The sequence below is a fragment of the Rhamphochromis longiceps genome, linkage group LG22, assembly GCF_057381845.1.
Source record: "Rhamphochromis longiceps isolate RC_006_pf linkage group LG22, R_longiceps_female_GT1.1, whole genome shotgun sequence".
Classification (NCBI taxonomy): domain Eukaryota; kingdom Metazoa; phylum Chordata; class Actinopteri; order Cichliformes; family Cichlidae; genus Rhamphochromis; species Rhamphochromis longiceps.
This window is the reverse complement of record NC_140577.1, coordinates 8,217,066-8,229,229: the sequence shown is the minus strand read 5'-3', so window position 1 is coordinate 8,229,229 and position 12,164 is coordinate 8,217,066. Positions and strand designations below refer to the sequence as shown.

The 12,164-nt window shown below is 42.5% G+C and overlaps 1 protein-coding gene across 16 annotated transcripts in view; it reads right to left on the bottom strand.

Annotated features, from left to right (window-relative positions):
- Positions 1-270: 270 nt before the first annotated feature.
- The window catches only part of pleca (plectin a), a 105,456-nt gene continuing 93,562 nt past the window's right edge, over positions 271-12,164 (bottom strand). For all 16 annotated transcript variants that reach the window (XM_085396560.1, XM_085396562.1, XM_085396561.1 and 13 more), the window contains 3 exons: positions 8,504-11,851; positions 1,158-8,104; positions 271-1,065 (listed from right to left, as the gene is read on the bottom strand). In XM_085396560.1, coding sequence (XP_085252686.1) covers positions 1,907-8,104; positions 8,504-11,851 — 9,546 coding nt within the window. In that variant the 3' untranslated portion in view covers positions 271-1,065; positions 1,158-1,906. The remainder of the gene's footprint in view (positions 1,066-1,157; positions 8,105-8,503; positions 11,852-12,164) is intronic.

The following is a 12,164-nucleotide window of genomic DNA, read 5'->3' as shown; positions in this document are numbered from 1 at the left end:
GACTGAGAACCAGCAGTGGTCAGAGGGCCCGGTGGCAGCCTATCAGTGCACTTTGTAGCTGTGGCTACTTTCTCCACTGTCATATAAAGACTACGAATAAAAATAAAGTTTAATTATAGGATTAAACCCCCAGTAAACTAGTCTATATTGATGTACTTAAAAAAAAAAAATAGACCATGCACCGACATTTTTAATCAGTGAATGTGTTGCTCATAGTTGACTGAAAACTGCTAAATATTCTTCATTGCAATGAATACACTTGAGAAAACATTTCATTTTCCTGTTTATTTACACAGGGTGGGTGTTACATTAAAATTCCTCATCACCATTTTTATTATAAATACACCATTTTAAACAAGGCTTGACGACCCTCAGTAAAATACATCCTTCAAACCTTTCAAAATATAACAAAACAAAACGCTTTAATGGATACAGATGGATTTCATTTTTGCACCTTTTAAATGTTAGTTATTCATGCACGTTTAGAGTATGAAAATAAAATGATACAGATCCATTGTGTTTACAAAGGAGATTTAACTGAAAACAGCTATACGTAGTGTAAAATACAAATACTGGGTCTGGTGCAAAGCTTAAAGGTCTTTCTCAAAGAAATGCTAACTCATGGCTTATAGCAACTGCGCTCTGTATAATCGTCAGTATACTGTACAGACATTATTTGCCTTTGAAGGGGGAAAAATACTTGAAGTATTTGTGACATACTGGAACAGACTGTAAAAAGGCTTACCTGATAACACACTATTTATTAAATTATGGATAGCACTGCTTTTTCAGTCAGTTTACAGCATGAAACGTCTCCTAATACTCATCAACCCAGTAAAGTGTTAAACAGTATTTTGCAGGCACTTACAAAGCATGGTTTAGGCCTTTATTTAAATGAGTTCAAGGTTGGATGCAAGTTTCAAAATGGTCCACTGTTAAAACAAACTGATAAAATATTATATGCGCAAATGTGTTTCAGTGCTGTTGCATAAAATTCTTGATTACAGTGAAGGTCAAAGTCCAAATTACACCATGGGTCTCTGGAAGACATCTGAGCAAGGTGAACTGTGAATCAGAAGAATTCAACACAAACATTAGACTTCCCTGAATTACACAATCACAAAATGTAAGTAATCAAATCATAAATGTCTACCTACCTTTTAAAGTGTCCAGAAAGGCTGGAATTTAATTGTGTTGGTCTTGAAGTTTGATGTGTAAAGTCCAGAAGTGTCTGACGGTGTTAATGGTCATATTAAGCTACATTATCGTTTCATTTGTGGGAGCTTGCTCTTGGAAGTCCAGGTTTTAAGACAGACAAATGGGAATGGAGAAGACTTCAGATACGGGTAGAGTCTGTACGGCAGTGTTGCCCAGGAGACAAAAGATCTTGAAGCTTGGCATATCCTTAAAGCGGTTTTATTAATCCTCAGGAGACTCAATATTCTGCTCTGCAGAGTTGCTTTTTATCTTTCTTTAGATAAAATTTTCAGAAATATACACATGTACAGGAATTTGAGTTTTTACATCCAATTTGGTTCTAACAGTTTAAGCTAAGGGTCATGAACACTTTTGGTTCTAACGTGTAACACGGTATTTCATTTAAGTGTTTTTGGAACAGTAAATGCTTATGATGTTAAACTTAAAAAATATCATGTACACTTGAAACATCTGTGATAGATACTGAAAATAATGAGCGGTTGCTAGCTGCTTACAGTACATAATCAGAAAGTCTGATGAGAAAGCATGAACACTAAATGTAAATGTGACATATACAATAAACAAAATAATTCAATTTGAAAGTTATGTAACAGCCCCATGCAGAGCAGAATAAAGGTAGTCTTTATTCCACTGAGAGTTAGGCATCTGGTGAGCATTGTGGCTTTATAGCACATCCTTCCCTTACAGATCAGTATCTGCGGCCATAGCTTGGGGAACTGTAGGAAGAAGAAGAGAAGGTTGTTGTGAAGCTTGATCCTGTAGCATCCATGCTGCCTCTTCTGGAGCCTGACCTGGAACCAGTTCTAGAGCCAGACCGTGAACCAGAAGCAGAGCCAGACCCACTGATGCTATAGGGACTGTAAAGGCCTTTGCTTGACTGAGATGAGGCTTCAAGTAGTCGCAGACCAGTTCCCTCCTCTGTCATGCTCCTTTCAATTGCATCCTTGTAGGAGATCTTCAGCTTGGTTTTAGGGCACGTGAGGTATTTTGAATATGCACTAACATCTCGTAACTTCTGTGCAGTGCGTGCATCTAAGGTGCCCTTCCTCACAGCCTCATCTATGGAGACTCTGCCTGTAGCATCCGGTTCAATCAATCCACCGGTGAGATACTGGACCTCTAGGAACCGTTGTCCGGCCTCATAGTACAGCCAGCCTTTCTTTAGAGCTTGGGCTGCTGACATTTTGGTTTTAGTCCTTGGATCTTCAAATCCATTGTACGCCTTCTGAGCTAAACTGATACGGTCCACCATAATTTTATCCACAAGCCCTTTATTCATTGCATCTGCAACTGAGAATTTCTCTCCAGTGTTTGGGTCAAGGATGCCTCCTGTGCAGGCCTGAGCTTCCAGCAGCCTTTGACCTGTTATATTATCAACAAGGTTTCTGTGGATGGCCTCTGTGACAGACACCTTCTCTAATGTCTCTGTGTCTAAAATACCAGCTATAGGGCCAGTTTCCTCTGTTGGGTCAGTCCATGTGGTTGCTGGTGTTTTTATGGAAGGTATTGGGCTCATGGGGTAGGAAGAAGAGGAGCCAAAGGAGGATGAGCGTGATCTGCTTCCGCTCATATTTCCAGATAGCATGTCTGCAAATTCTGTGATGGACAGCATTCCTGATCGATACTGATCCAGGGCCGACTTATCAATCAAGCCCCTTGAGATTGCATCATCGATATCATACTGTCGACCAGACCTCCTATCAATGATCATGGATTTCACAACTCCGTCAGATGAAGTGATAGTAATTTCCTCCCATTCACACTCCTGCTCTGCAAGTTCTAGATAGGTCTGGTGGTCAATAAGTCCTTTCTGATACGCTTCATACACAGACATCTCTTTGCCAGACTCTGGATCGACGATGACAACCCTTCGTTTGCGAACAGAAGATTTGGACGATGTCTTTCTCTCACGCTTCTTTTCTTTCAGTAGCAGAAGAGCAAGGCCAGTCTCTGGGTCTATCATACATCTCTCCATCAGCTGCAGGTAGGTGAGGTTTTCCTCAGTGTTGGGGTCAAAGAAGCCCTTGGTGTCATCAGAAGGGTCAGTGAGGATACCATTCATTTCTTCATCAAAGAGGCCACGTTCATAGGCTGTTTCTACTGGCAATCGGAGACTCTCTTGTGGATCAATTATTCCACCAGTAGCGATCTGAGCCTCCAGCAGACGAATGCCATGGTCTTTCAGAATGAGTCCCTTTTTCATTGCCTGGAAAAGAGAGATAACCTTGCCAGAATAAGGGTCTTTGTAGCCTGTCACAGCTCGCTCAGCTGAGAGGAGTTTGTCTTTAAACTCTGGACCAACAACACCCATTTTAACAGCTTCATTGACATTTAGTTTTAGGTTCTTAATTGGATCAATTACATAACCTGTGGCAGCTTGAGCCTCAAGAAGCTCAAAGGCAGTCCCTGGTCTGATCATGTTTTTCTTCATCGCTTGGTAAATTGATAGACGGTCTTTGCTTGATTCTACAAACACACCAGCAATACAGCTGGTCCCCTCAAGGTACTTCTTCACATCCCTGCTGACCTCCTCCACTGTGATGATCCCCTCAGTGAGATCACTGTATGTCTTTTGGTTGATAATCTGCGAGCGGAGCAGCTCATCCACAGTGATTTGTTTTCTTAGACCCTTAAAGAGAAGCCTTCTGTCTGCCAGTGAAAGCAGCCGCAAACCACTTTCTTTATCCACTCTGCATCTTTTCAGCAGCTGAGCATAGGACTGTTTCTCATCTGTTGTTGGATCAGTATAACCTCGCACATCCGCAGTAGGCTCAGTTATTCTCTCTAGTGTCTCCTTGTTGATGTATCCACGCTGCATGGCAACATCTATGGGGAGATGGAAGTAGTATTCAGGATCCATCAGTCCTCCAGTGGCATTCTGGGCCTCCAAAAGCCTTAAGGCATAATCCTCAGATATGAGGTCTTTTTTCATTGCCTGAAAGAGAGAAATCACTTTTCCAGTGTATGGATCCTTGTAACCTGTAACTGCTCTCTCAGCAGAGAGAAGTTTATCATGGAGTTCAGGACCTACAAGCCCCTTACGTACAGATTCATCAACTGTTAGAAGTTCGTCTTTAACTGGATCAATCATGAATCCAGTCGCAGCTTGGGCCTCAAGGAGATTCAAAGCAACTTCGGGCTTAATCTTTCCATTCTTCATAGCCTGGTAAATGCTGATCTTGGGAGGACTGTCTGACATAATTCCAGCAATACAACCAGTGCCAAAGAGGTACTGCTTTACTGTTGGCATTTCCATTACTTCCCGAATATTCATCTTTTCTTGTTTCAGAAGGTTGTATGTGTGCAAGTCAATAATTCGGGCATTGTACAGCTCATCAATCGTAACCCTTCTTCTGATTACATCACATGACATACTCTGCTCAGACTTTAGTGTCTCCCTTTGTTCAATTATTTCAATGATGACAATTAGCATTCTTTCTCTTGTGATTTGCCCCAAGCGATACTGCTCCATGAGGCGGCGCCTCTCTTCTGCTGGAAGAAAATTTGAGTTCATGACTTCCCAAATGGTCATACTCTTTCCTGCAAAACTCTTGAGTGGGATGTCAATTTGAGTATTAGCTAGATCTGTTTGGGCTTGCTCCTCTGAGTACTGGTAAGACTTCTCAACAGGAGCAGGAGATTCAACCTCTGACAGGGGGAGGTAGCACAGACCAGTGTTGGGCTCTCTTTTGCATTTCTCCAGCAGCTCCTTGTAGGTCACTCTTCCATTGGTGTTGGGATTAGTGAAGCCCTTAACATCACCTGTGGGTTCACTGAAAGATTTAGCCATTTGTTTGCTGAAGTAGCCACGCTGAATGGCCACATCATTGGGAACACGATGGCTGCTAACTGGATCAATTATCCCTCCAGTGGCAAACTGGGCTTCAAGAAGAGGAATAGCATGCTCCCTCAGTACAAGCTCTTTCTTCATGGCTTGCAACAGAGAAATTTTATTGCCTGTATATGGATCTTTGTATCCTGTCACTGCTTTTTCTGCTGAGAGGAGTTTCTCGTGAAGCTCTGGACCAACGACTCCAGCTTTCACAGCATCATCTACAGAGTATTTCAGGTTTTTGACCGGATCTGTTATGAAACCAGTTCCTGCTTGGGCCTCAAGTAATGTGAGCCCAGTGCTCTGTTGCAAAATACCTTTTTTTATTGCTTGATAGATGCTTAACTTTTCATCTGAATCTCCCATTGTGATACCATCAATGCGGTCTGTGCCCCGCAGGTACTTCCGGACTTTATCAGTTTCACTGACTTCTTTGGGTGTCTTTTTACCATTTTGGAGTTGCTCAAATGTAGCCTTATCAATGATGTTGGAATCAAGTAATGAACTGGCAGTGACTGGAGCCCTTAAGCCTTCAAAGCAGGCCTCTTCTTTTGTTTTGTCTTCTTTTTCATCAACCATTGTTATCACAATCTTTATCAGCTTTTCAATTGTCACATAACCCATTCTGTACTGGCGAATCAGTTCTATCCTTTGTTCCTCAGTGATGTATTCAGAGTGTATGATTTCCCAGATTGTGACTTTCCTCCCTTTGAAAGGTCCATACTCCAGTTCCATGGTGGCTTGGTTCAAAGCTTCCTTTGTTTTAGCTTCTGTAATCTGTTTGTCTTCCTTTGGCTTTGGAGCCTTCTTTGAGAGAGAGAGCAATGGAAGTCCAGTTTCTTTGTCTATGACACATTTATTCAAGAGCTGAGCATAAGTTGCATCCTCTTGTGAGTTGGGATCACAGAAGACCTTTGTCTCGTCTGTGTTTGTGTTCAAGGTCTTGCCGATTTCTTCGTCAAAATACCCACGCTTGCAGGCGATTTCATGTGGGATGCGATAGCTTTTAATGGGGTCAATAATTCCACCTGTTGAAAGTTGTGCTTCTAGCAGACGGATGCCATGTTCTCTCTTGATAAGGCCTTTTTTCATGGCTTCAAATAGAGATACATTTTTTCCTGTGTATGGATCTCTGTAGCCACTGATAGCTCTCTCTGCTGACAGAAGACGCTCATGCAGCTCTGGGCCAACAAGACTCGACTTAACAGCTTCATCAACGGGGACTCTTTCATTTTTTACAGGATCAATTATAAACCCTGTTGCTGCTTGAGCTTCAAGAAGATTCAAGGCCGTTTCTGGAGAAAGTAATTCTTTTTTCATAGCTTGATAGAAAGGCATTTTCTCCTTGGTTGGTTCATAGAACAGTCCAGCAATGCTGGGCGTCCCATTCAGTGCTTTCTTCACAGGATCCATCTCAGAGATCTCTTTAACTGTTATCTTTCCATTACTCAACTTGTTGAACACATCTTTGTTTATAACCTTGGACTCTAGCAGTTCATTGGCAGAGACTGGAGCCCTCAAGCCATTGAACACATTTTCCTTGTTCTTCTCCTTGTCTTCCACAACAGTGATGACAATTTTGATGATCTTTTCCACTGTGATCTTGCCAGTCTTGTACTGACGGATCAGCTCTCTTCTTTGTTCTTCTGTGAAGTATTCTGAATTTATGACTTCCCAAATGGTGACAGTTTTTCCTTTGAACTTTCCAAAAGGAACATCAACGTTTGATTTACTGAATATGTCTTTAGTCTCCACATCTGTGTATGTTCTCTCTGTTTGAGCTGCTTTCTCTGTCACTGGTAATATCAGCAGGCCAGTCTCTGCATCCTTGTTGCATTTTTCCAGTAACTGTTTATAAGTGAGTTGCTCCTGTGTGCTTGGGTCAATGAATAACTTGCAGTCATCGCTGGGATCGCTGAGTTTTTTGTTGATATCTGCATCAAACTGACCCTGCTTGTAGGCTGTTTGAAGGGGAACTCTGTGGCTGTTGATGGGGTCAATAATGCCACCAGTTGCAAGCTGTACATCTAGGAATTTGGTGGCCTGATCCTTCTCAATAAGTCCCTTCTTCATGGCCTCAAAAAGAGAGATTTTGGCTCCAGTAAAAGGATCTTTAAAACCAGTGGCTGCCCGCTCTGCAGACAGCATCTTGTCATGAAGTTCAGGGCCAATTAACTCCTCCTTAACAGCCTCATCTACAGACAGAAGCTTGTTTTTCACTGGATCAACAATGAAGCCTGATGCTGCTTGAGCTTCCAGGAGCATTGTAGCAGTGTTTGGAGTAATCTTCTTCTCTGTCATGGCCTGATAGAGACTCATTTTTTCTTTGGAAGGAGTCAGGACGCCTCCAACACAGCTCTCTCCCTTAAGATATGCTTTTAGCTTCTCTGTTTTTCCGAGTTCTTGTACAGAAACTTTGCCCTTTTTCAATTTATCAAATTCCTTCTTGGTCAAGACACCAACTTCATGAAGCCTTTCAGCAGGAACCTTCTCTCTTATTCCGTCAAATGCCAACATTGATTCTCCATCTTTCTTCAGCCCATCCTCAACAGAGCCATTGAAAACTTTCTTTGTTGTTCCTACCATTGTCATAGCAACTAGCTGTTCCTCCGGGACCTCATCGGTCTGAACTTCGATTTCTTTTGTTGTTGATGAACCCTGCTTTGAAGCAACCTCAAGATTCTGAAGTCTCTCTCTGAGCTTTTTGTTCTCCTCTTCCAAAAGTTTTTCTTGTTCAATCCTTTTCTTTTCTAGCACATCCAATTCTCTCTCTCTGTTTTTCATCTCTGCTTCAGCCTCCTTTTGTTTCTTTACAGCTTCATCCATAATGGCCTGAAGTTTCTTCCTTTCCTCGTCCATTAGCTTACGCTGACGTTCTTGTTCATCTTTAAGAGCCTTGGCCTTGTTTACTTCATCCTCAAACTGCTTTTCAAGCTTCTTTTTCTCATCTTCAACAGCCTTTTCTCTCTTCAACAGGACATCCTTCTCAGTGATGAAAGACTGCTGAAGTATAGCTTTCTGCTGCTCAATTTGTGCTTGTTGGGCATTTTCCATCTGTTAAGAAAAATATATTTTTTTAAAACGGCAGTAAACTGTTAGTGAAATATCACTCATCAATAAATGCATCTTAGATATTTGAAGAAATAACTCAGTATATCTATATATTTAAAATATCAATAACACTTTCATGTCTCTATGAAGCTATGGTTAGCAGTTAGTTAATTTAGCTAGACTGGGTACTGCTAATCTAGCTTTGCCCAATAAAAACAAAATTCAGCCCCTTAAAAAAAAAAAAAAAACACACACACACATATTGTACTGCTACTATATCCTTCTGTAATGTATTTAAGCATGCTAACACAAACACTCTACTGTCACTTACATGTTTAACAGGACAATATTAACTATAAGCGTCTTTAAACTGAATAGCAGTGTTAATACAGGCCACAATACCTCTTTAGATTTCTTCTGAAGCTCCTCTGCATCCTTTTTCAGTTTCTCTTTCTCCTTTTCAAGGTCTGCTAGGGCTTTCTTCAGGTCATCAGCTTCTCTCGTGCTCTGTAGCCTCTGTGTCTCCAACTTCTGCACAACGATTTCTGTCGTTTGTTTTTCAGTCTGTTGGAGACGAGTTTTTGCTTCGTCGGCTTGCTTCTTGAATTTCTTTGCCTCCGTTTCAGCTTTAGCTTGAGCATCGCTGAGCTCTTTCACCTTCACTTTCAGTTTCTCTGCTTCAGCTGCAACTTCAAACTGCCTCTTTCGCTCGGCTTCCAGGGATTTCTGGAAATCCTCTGTCTCCTTATCAAGGCGCTGTTGGATCTGTTGTTTGTCCTCCAAAAGTTTTTTAGCTTTTTCCTGTGCCTGGTCCTTCTGTTTCTGGAGTTCCTCTGCTTCAGCTTTTAGTTTTGTAGCCTCTTGGATGGCCTGCATTTTCTCTTTTAGCATTTTCTCTGCAAGTGCCCTCTGTTCAGCCAAGTCAGATTCAGCAATCTGCCTTTGTCTGGCAGCTTCTTCAGCTTCCACGCTGAGTCTAGCAGCTTCCTCTGCAAGGCTCTTCATTTTCTCTGCTTCCTCTGCAAGTAATTTCTGTGTACTGTCTTTGTCCTTCTTCATCAGGCGCCGGTTTTCTTCCTCAATTTTGAGCTTAAGCTTCAGGAGTTCTTCCATCTGGATCTTGACTTTCGACAACTCATCCTCCACCTGTGCCTTTTGCTTGACAGCGTCATTTACTTCACCTTTAACTCGCTGAAGCTCTTCATCCAACACCTTCTTCTGCTTATCAGTTTCATCCAGCTGAAGTTTAACCAGTGTCAGTTCCTTCTCCACCTGCGACTTCTGTGTAAGTGCTTGTTCTGCCTCTTTTTTGTGCTTGGCCATCTCTGCATCAGCCTGCTGCTTCTGCTTTAGTGCTGCTTGCTCAGCTGCAGCTCGCTTAGAGGCCTCTTCCTCTGCTTCTTTTCTCAGTTTCTCTGCATCCTTCTGAGCTTTGGCCTGTTTAGCGGCTTCTTCTTCTGCAGCTTTCTTCAGCTTTTCAGCTTCTTCTGCTTTTTGGCGGAGCAAGGCAGCCTCTTTCTCAGCTTTCTCTTTGGCTTTCTGAGCAGCTTCTGCAAGTTTCTTAGCATTTTTGAATTCGTCTTTAAGCTTCTCCTGAGCAAGGCTATCTTCTTTATTCTTACTGAGAACATCTTGAGTTTTCTGCTCTGCGGCACTGCATTTTTGTGCTGCCTCTTTGGCTACAATGACCTGCTTTTCTGCCTCTTTCTCAGCTTGCTCTTTCTGCTTATTCGCTTCTTCTGCGTTCTTTTTGAGGCGTTCGACTTCCTCCTGAGCAGCTTTGCATTGACGAGCTGCCTCCTCTTCGGCTGCAGTTATCCTCTTCACCTTCTCCTCAGCCTCTTTCCTCTTCTTCTCTTCCTCTGCAGCAAGCTTTTTTAGTTTGTCTGCCTCTTTTTCAGCCTTAAGTTTGCTCTTCTCAGTCTCATCTGCAAGATACTTCAGTTTCTTTAATTCACCCTCTAGATCTGACTTCTCTTTTGAGGCTTTCTCAAAGTTGATTCTGATGATATGAATCTCCTCTTCGACCACCTTCTTTTGCCTCAAAGTTTCTTCCACAATAGTTTTTTGTCTCACCAGCTCAGAGTCAGATGAGCTCTTAAGGTGTGTGATTTTCTCCTCAATCTCTAGCTTATGCTGAGCAGCTTGGTCCTCCAGCAGCTTTCTTTGATAAGCTTCCTCCTCAGCTTTTCTCTTTAGTCTTTCATTCTCTGCTTCTTTAGCTTTGAGGGCGATTTCCGCTTCAGTCTTTAGCCGAGTTGCCTCATTGATAGCAGACAGTTTTTCCTTAAGGATTTTTTCCGCCTCAGCTCTTTGCTGGGCTGCCTCATCTTCTGCAGTCTGCCTCTGCTTCTTCGCCTCTTCGGCGACTGATCTCAGTCTAGCAGCTTCCTCAGCCAGTTGTTTCATTTTCTGCGCTTCAGACTCAAGAAGCTGTTTGCTCTTTTCTGTGTTTGACAGTGTCACCTTCTCAGCTTCAGTCTTCATCTGTAGCAGAGCGTCCATTTCACTTCTGACTTTAGCCAGTTCGTCTTCGAGCTGTTTTCTCTGTTTTTCTGCAGCATTCACCTCGTTCTTCAAACGCTGGAGCTCACTATCCAACAGACCCCTCTGCTGCTCAGCATGTTCAAAGTCAGCCTTTAAGCGTATGCATTCTTGCTCTGCAGAAAGTTTTTGTTGGGCTATCTGTTCAGCAAATTTCCTCTGTTTTTCCAGCTCCGTTTCTGCATTCTCCTTCTGTTTAAGTGCAGCATCTTCAGCTTTAGCCCTTTTCTTGGCATCTCGCTCTGCTTCAACCTTCTGCCTCTCTGCTTCCTCTTGAGCCTGACTCTTCTTTTGAGCTTCCTCCTCAGCTTGTAGCCTCAAGCGGAGGGCTTCATTGGCTTTCTGTCTCCATGTTTCCAGCTCTTTCTCTGCTTGCTCCCTGGCTTTGTTAGCTTCTTCTTGTTGTTTCCTGAGTTTTTCGGCTTCCTCCTGTAGCTGAAGAACAGTTCCCTGCTCTTTCTTGAGGGATTCTTCCAGTTTTGTTGCCTGTTCATTGAATGACATAGCTTTGGTTTGCAACTGTGTGGCAGCAGACTTCTGTGCCACCTCTTCTACAACTTTAATCTGCCTCAGTTTTTCCTCCTCAGCCTGTTTCATGCGCCTCTCTGCCTCTTCGGCTTGTAGTTTAAATTTCTGCAGGTCATCCAGTGCTTTCTGCTTTTGTTTGGCTGCCTCTTTTTCGGCTTCAGATTTACGCTTTAGCTCATCTTCAGCATTTTTCTTTTTCTGAGTCTCCTCAGTCACCTGTTTGCGAAGCCTTTCCGCCTCGTCTTGAGCAGCCTTCCTGAGCTTCTCAGCTTCAGCAGCTTTGTCTCTGAGCTGCTGTAACTCAGTCTCAGCTGTGCCCTTCTGTTTCATTGTTGCCTCCAACTGAATCCTAATTATGTGGATTTCTTCCTCGATCTTGGTACGACTGATGAGCGCCTCTTCCAGCTGCTGACTCTTGGACTTGATCTCCTGCTCTGACAGACTCTTCAGCTGATGCAGCTCCTGCTGAATGTTTTGCTTCTGTTTTTCAGCATCCACTGCAACGTCTTGTCTCTTATTGGCCTCTTCCTTCATCTTTAACTTCAGCTCCTCGGCCTCTTTCTCTGCTTTGGCCACAGACTTAGCGTGAGCTTCAGCCAACTGTTTCTGCTTATCTAATTCCGCCTGCATCTCTGCCATCCGTTTCCTCTCCGCTTCTTTAACTTTTTCAGAAGCTTTCTGCATTAATAAAAGAGTGAAGGGAGCTGCATGTTAGAGGTTTTAGATTATAAAATACAACTATAGGCATAGTTATGGCTAAATATACACAACACAGATTTTTAACTGGAGAGATAATTCTGCATTGGGAAATGCTTTTCACGTTCATTTAACGTATGGCACACAATGTATGACACTTTACTTCACAACACCGGACAACACTACAAGTTGCTTTCATGCATAATCTGTGTAAAAAGTCTGGTAATATTATACGGTCATTATTATTGTGGAGTTGGTAAAAACAACTGCAAATTCTGTTTACAAGTGAACTCAT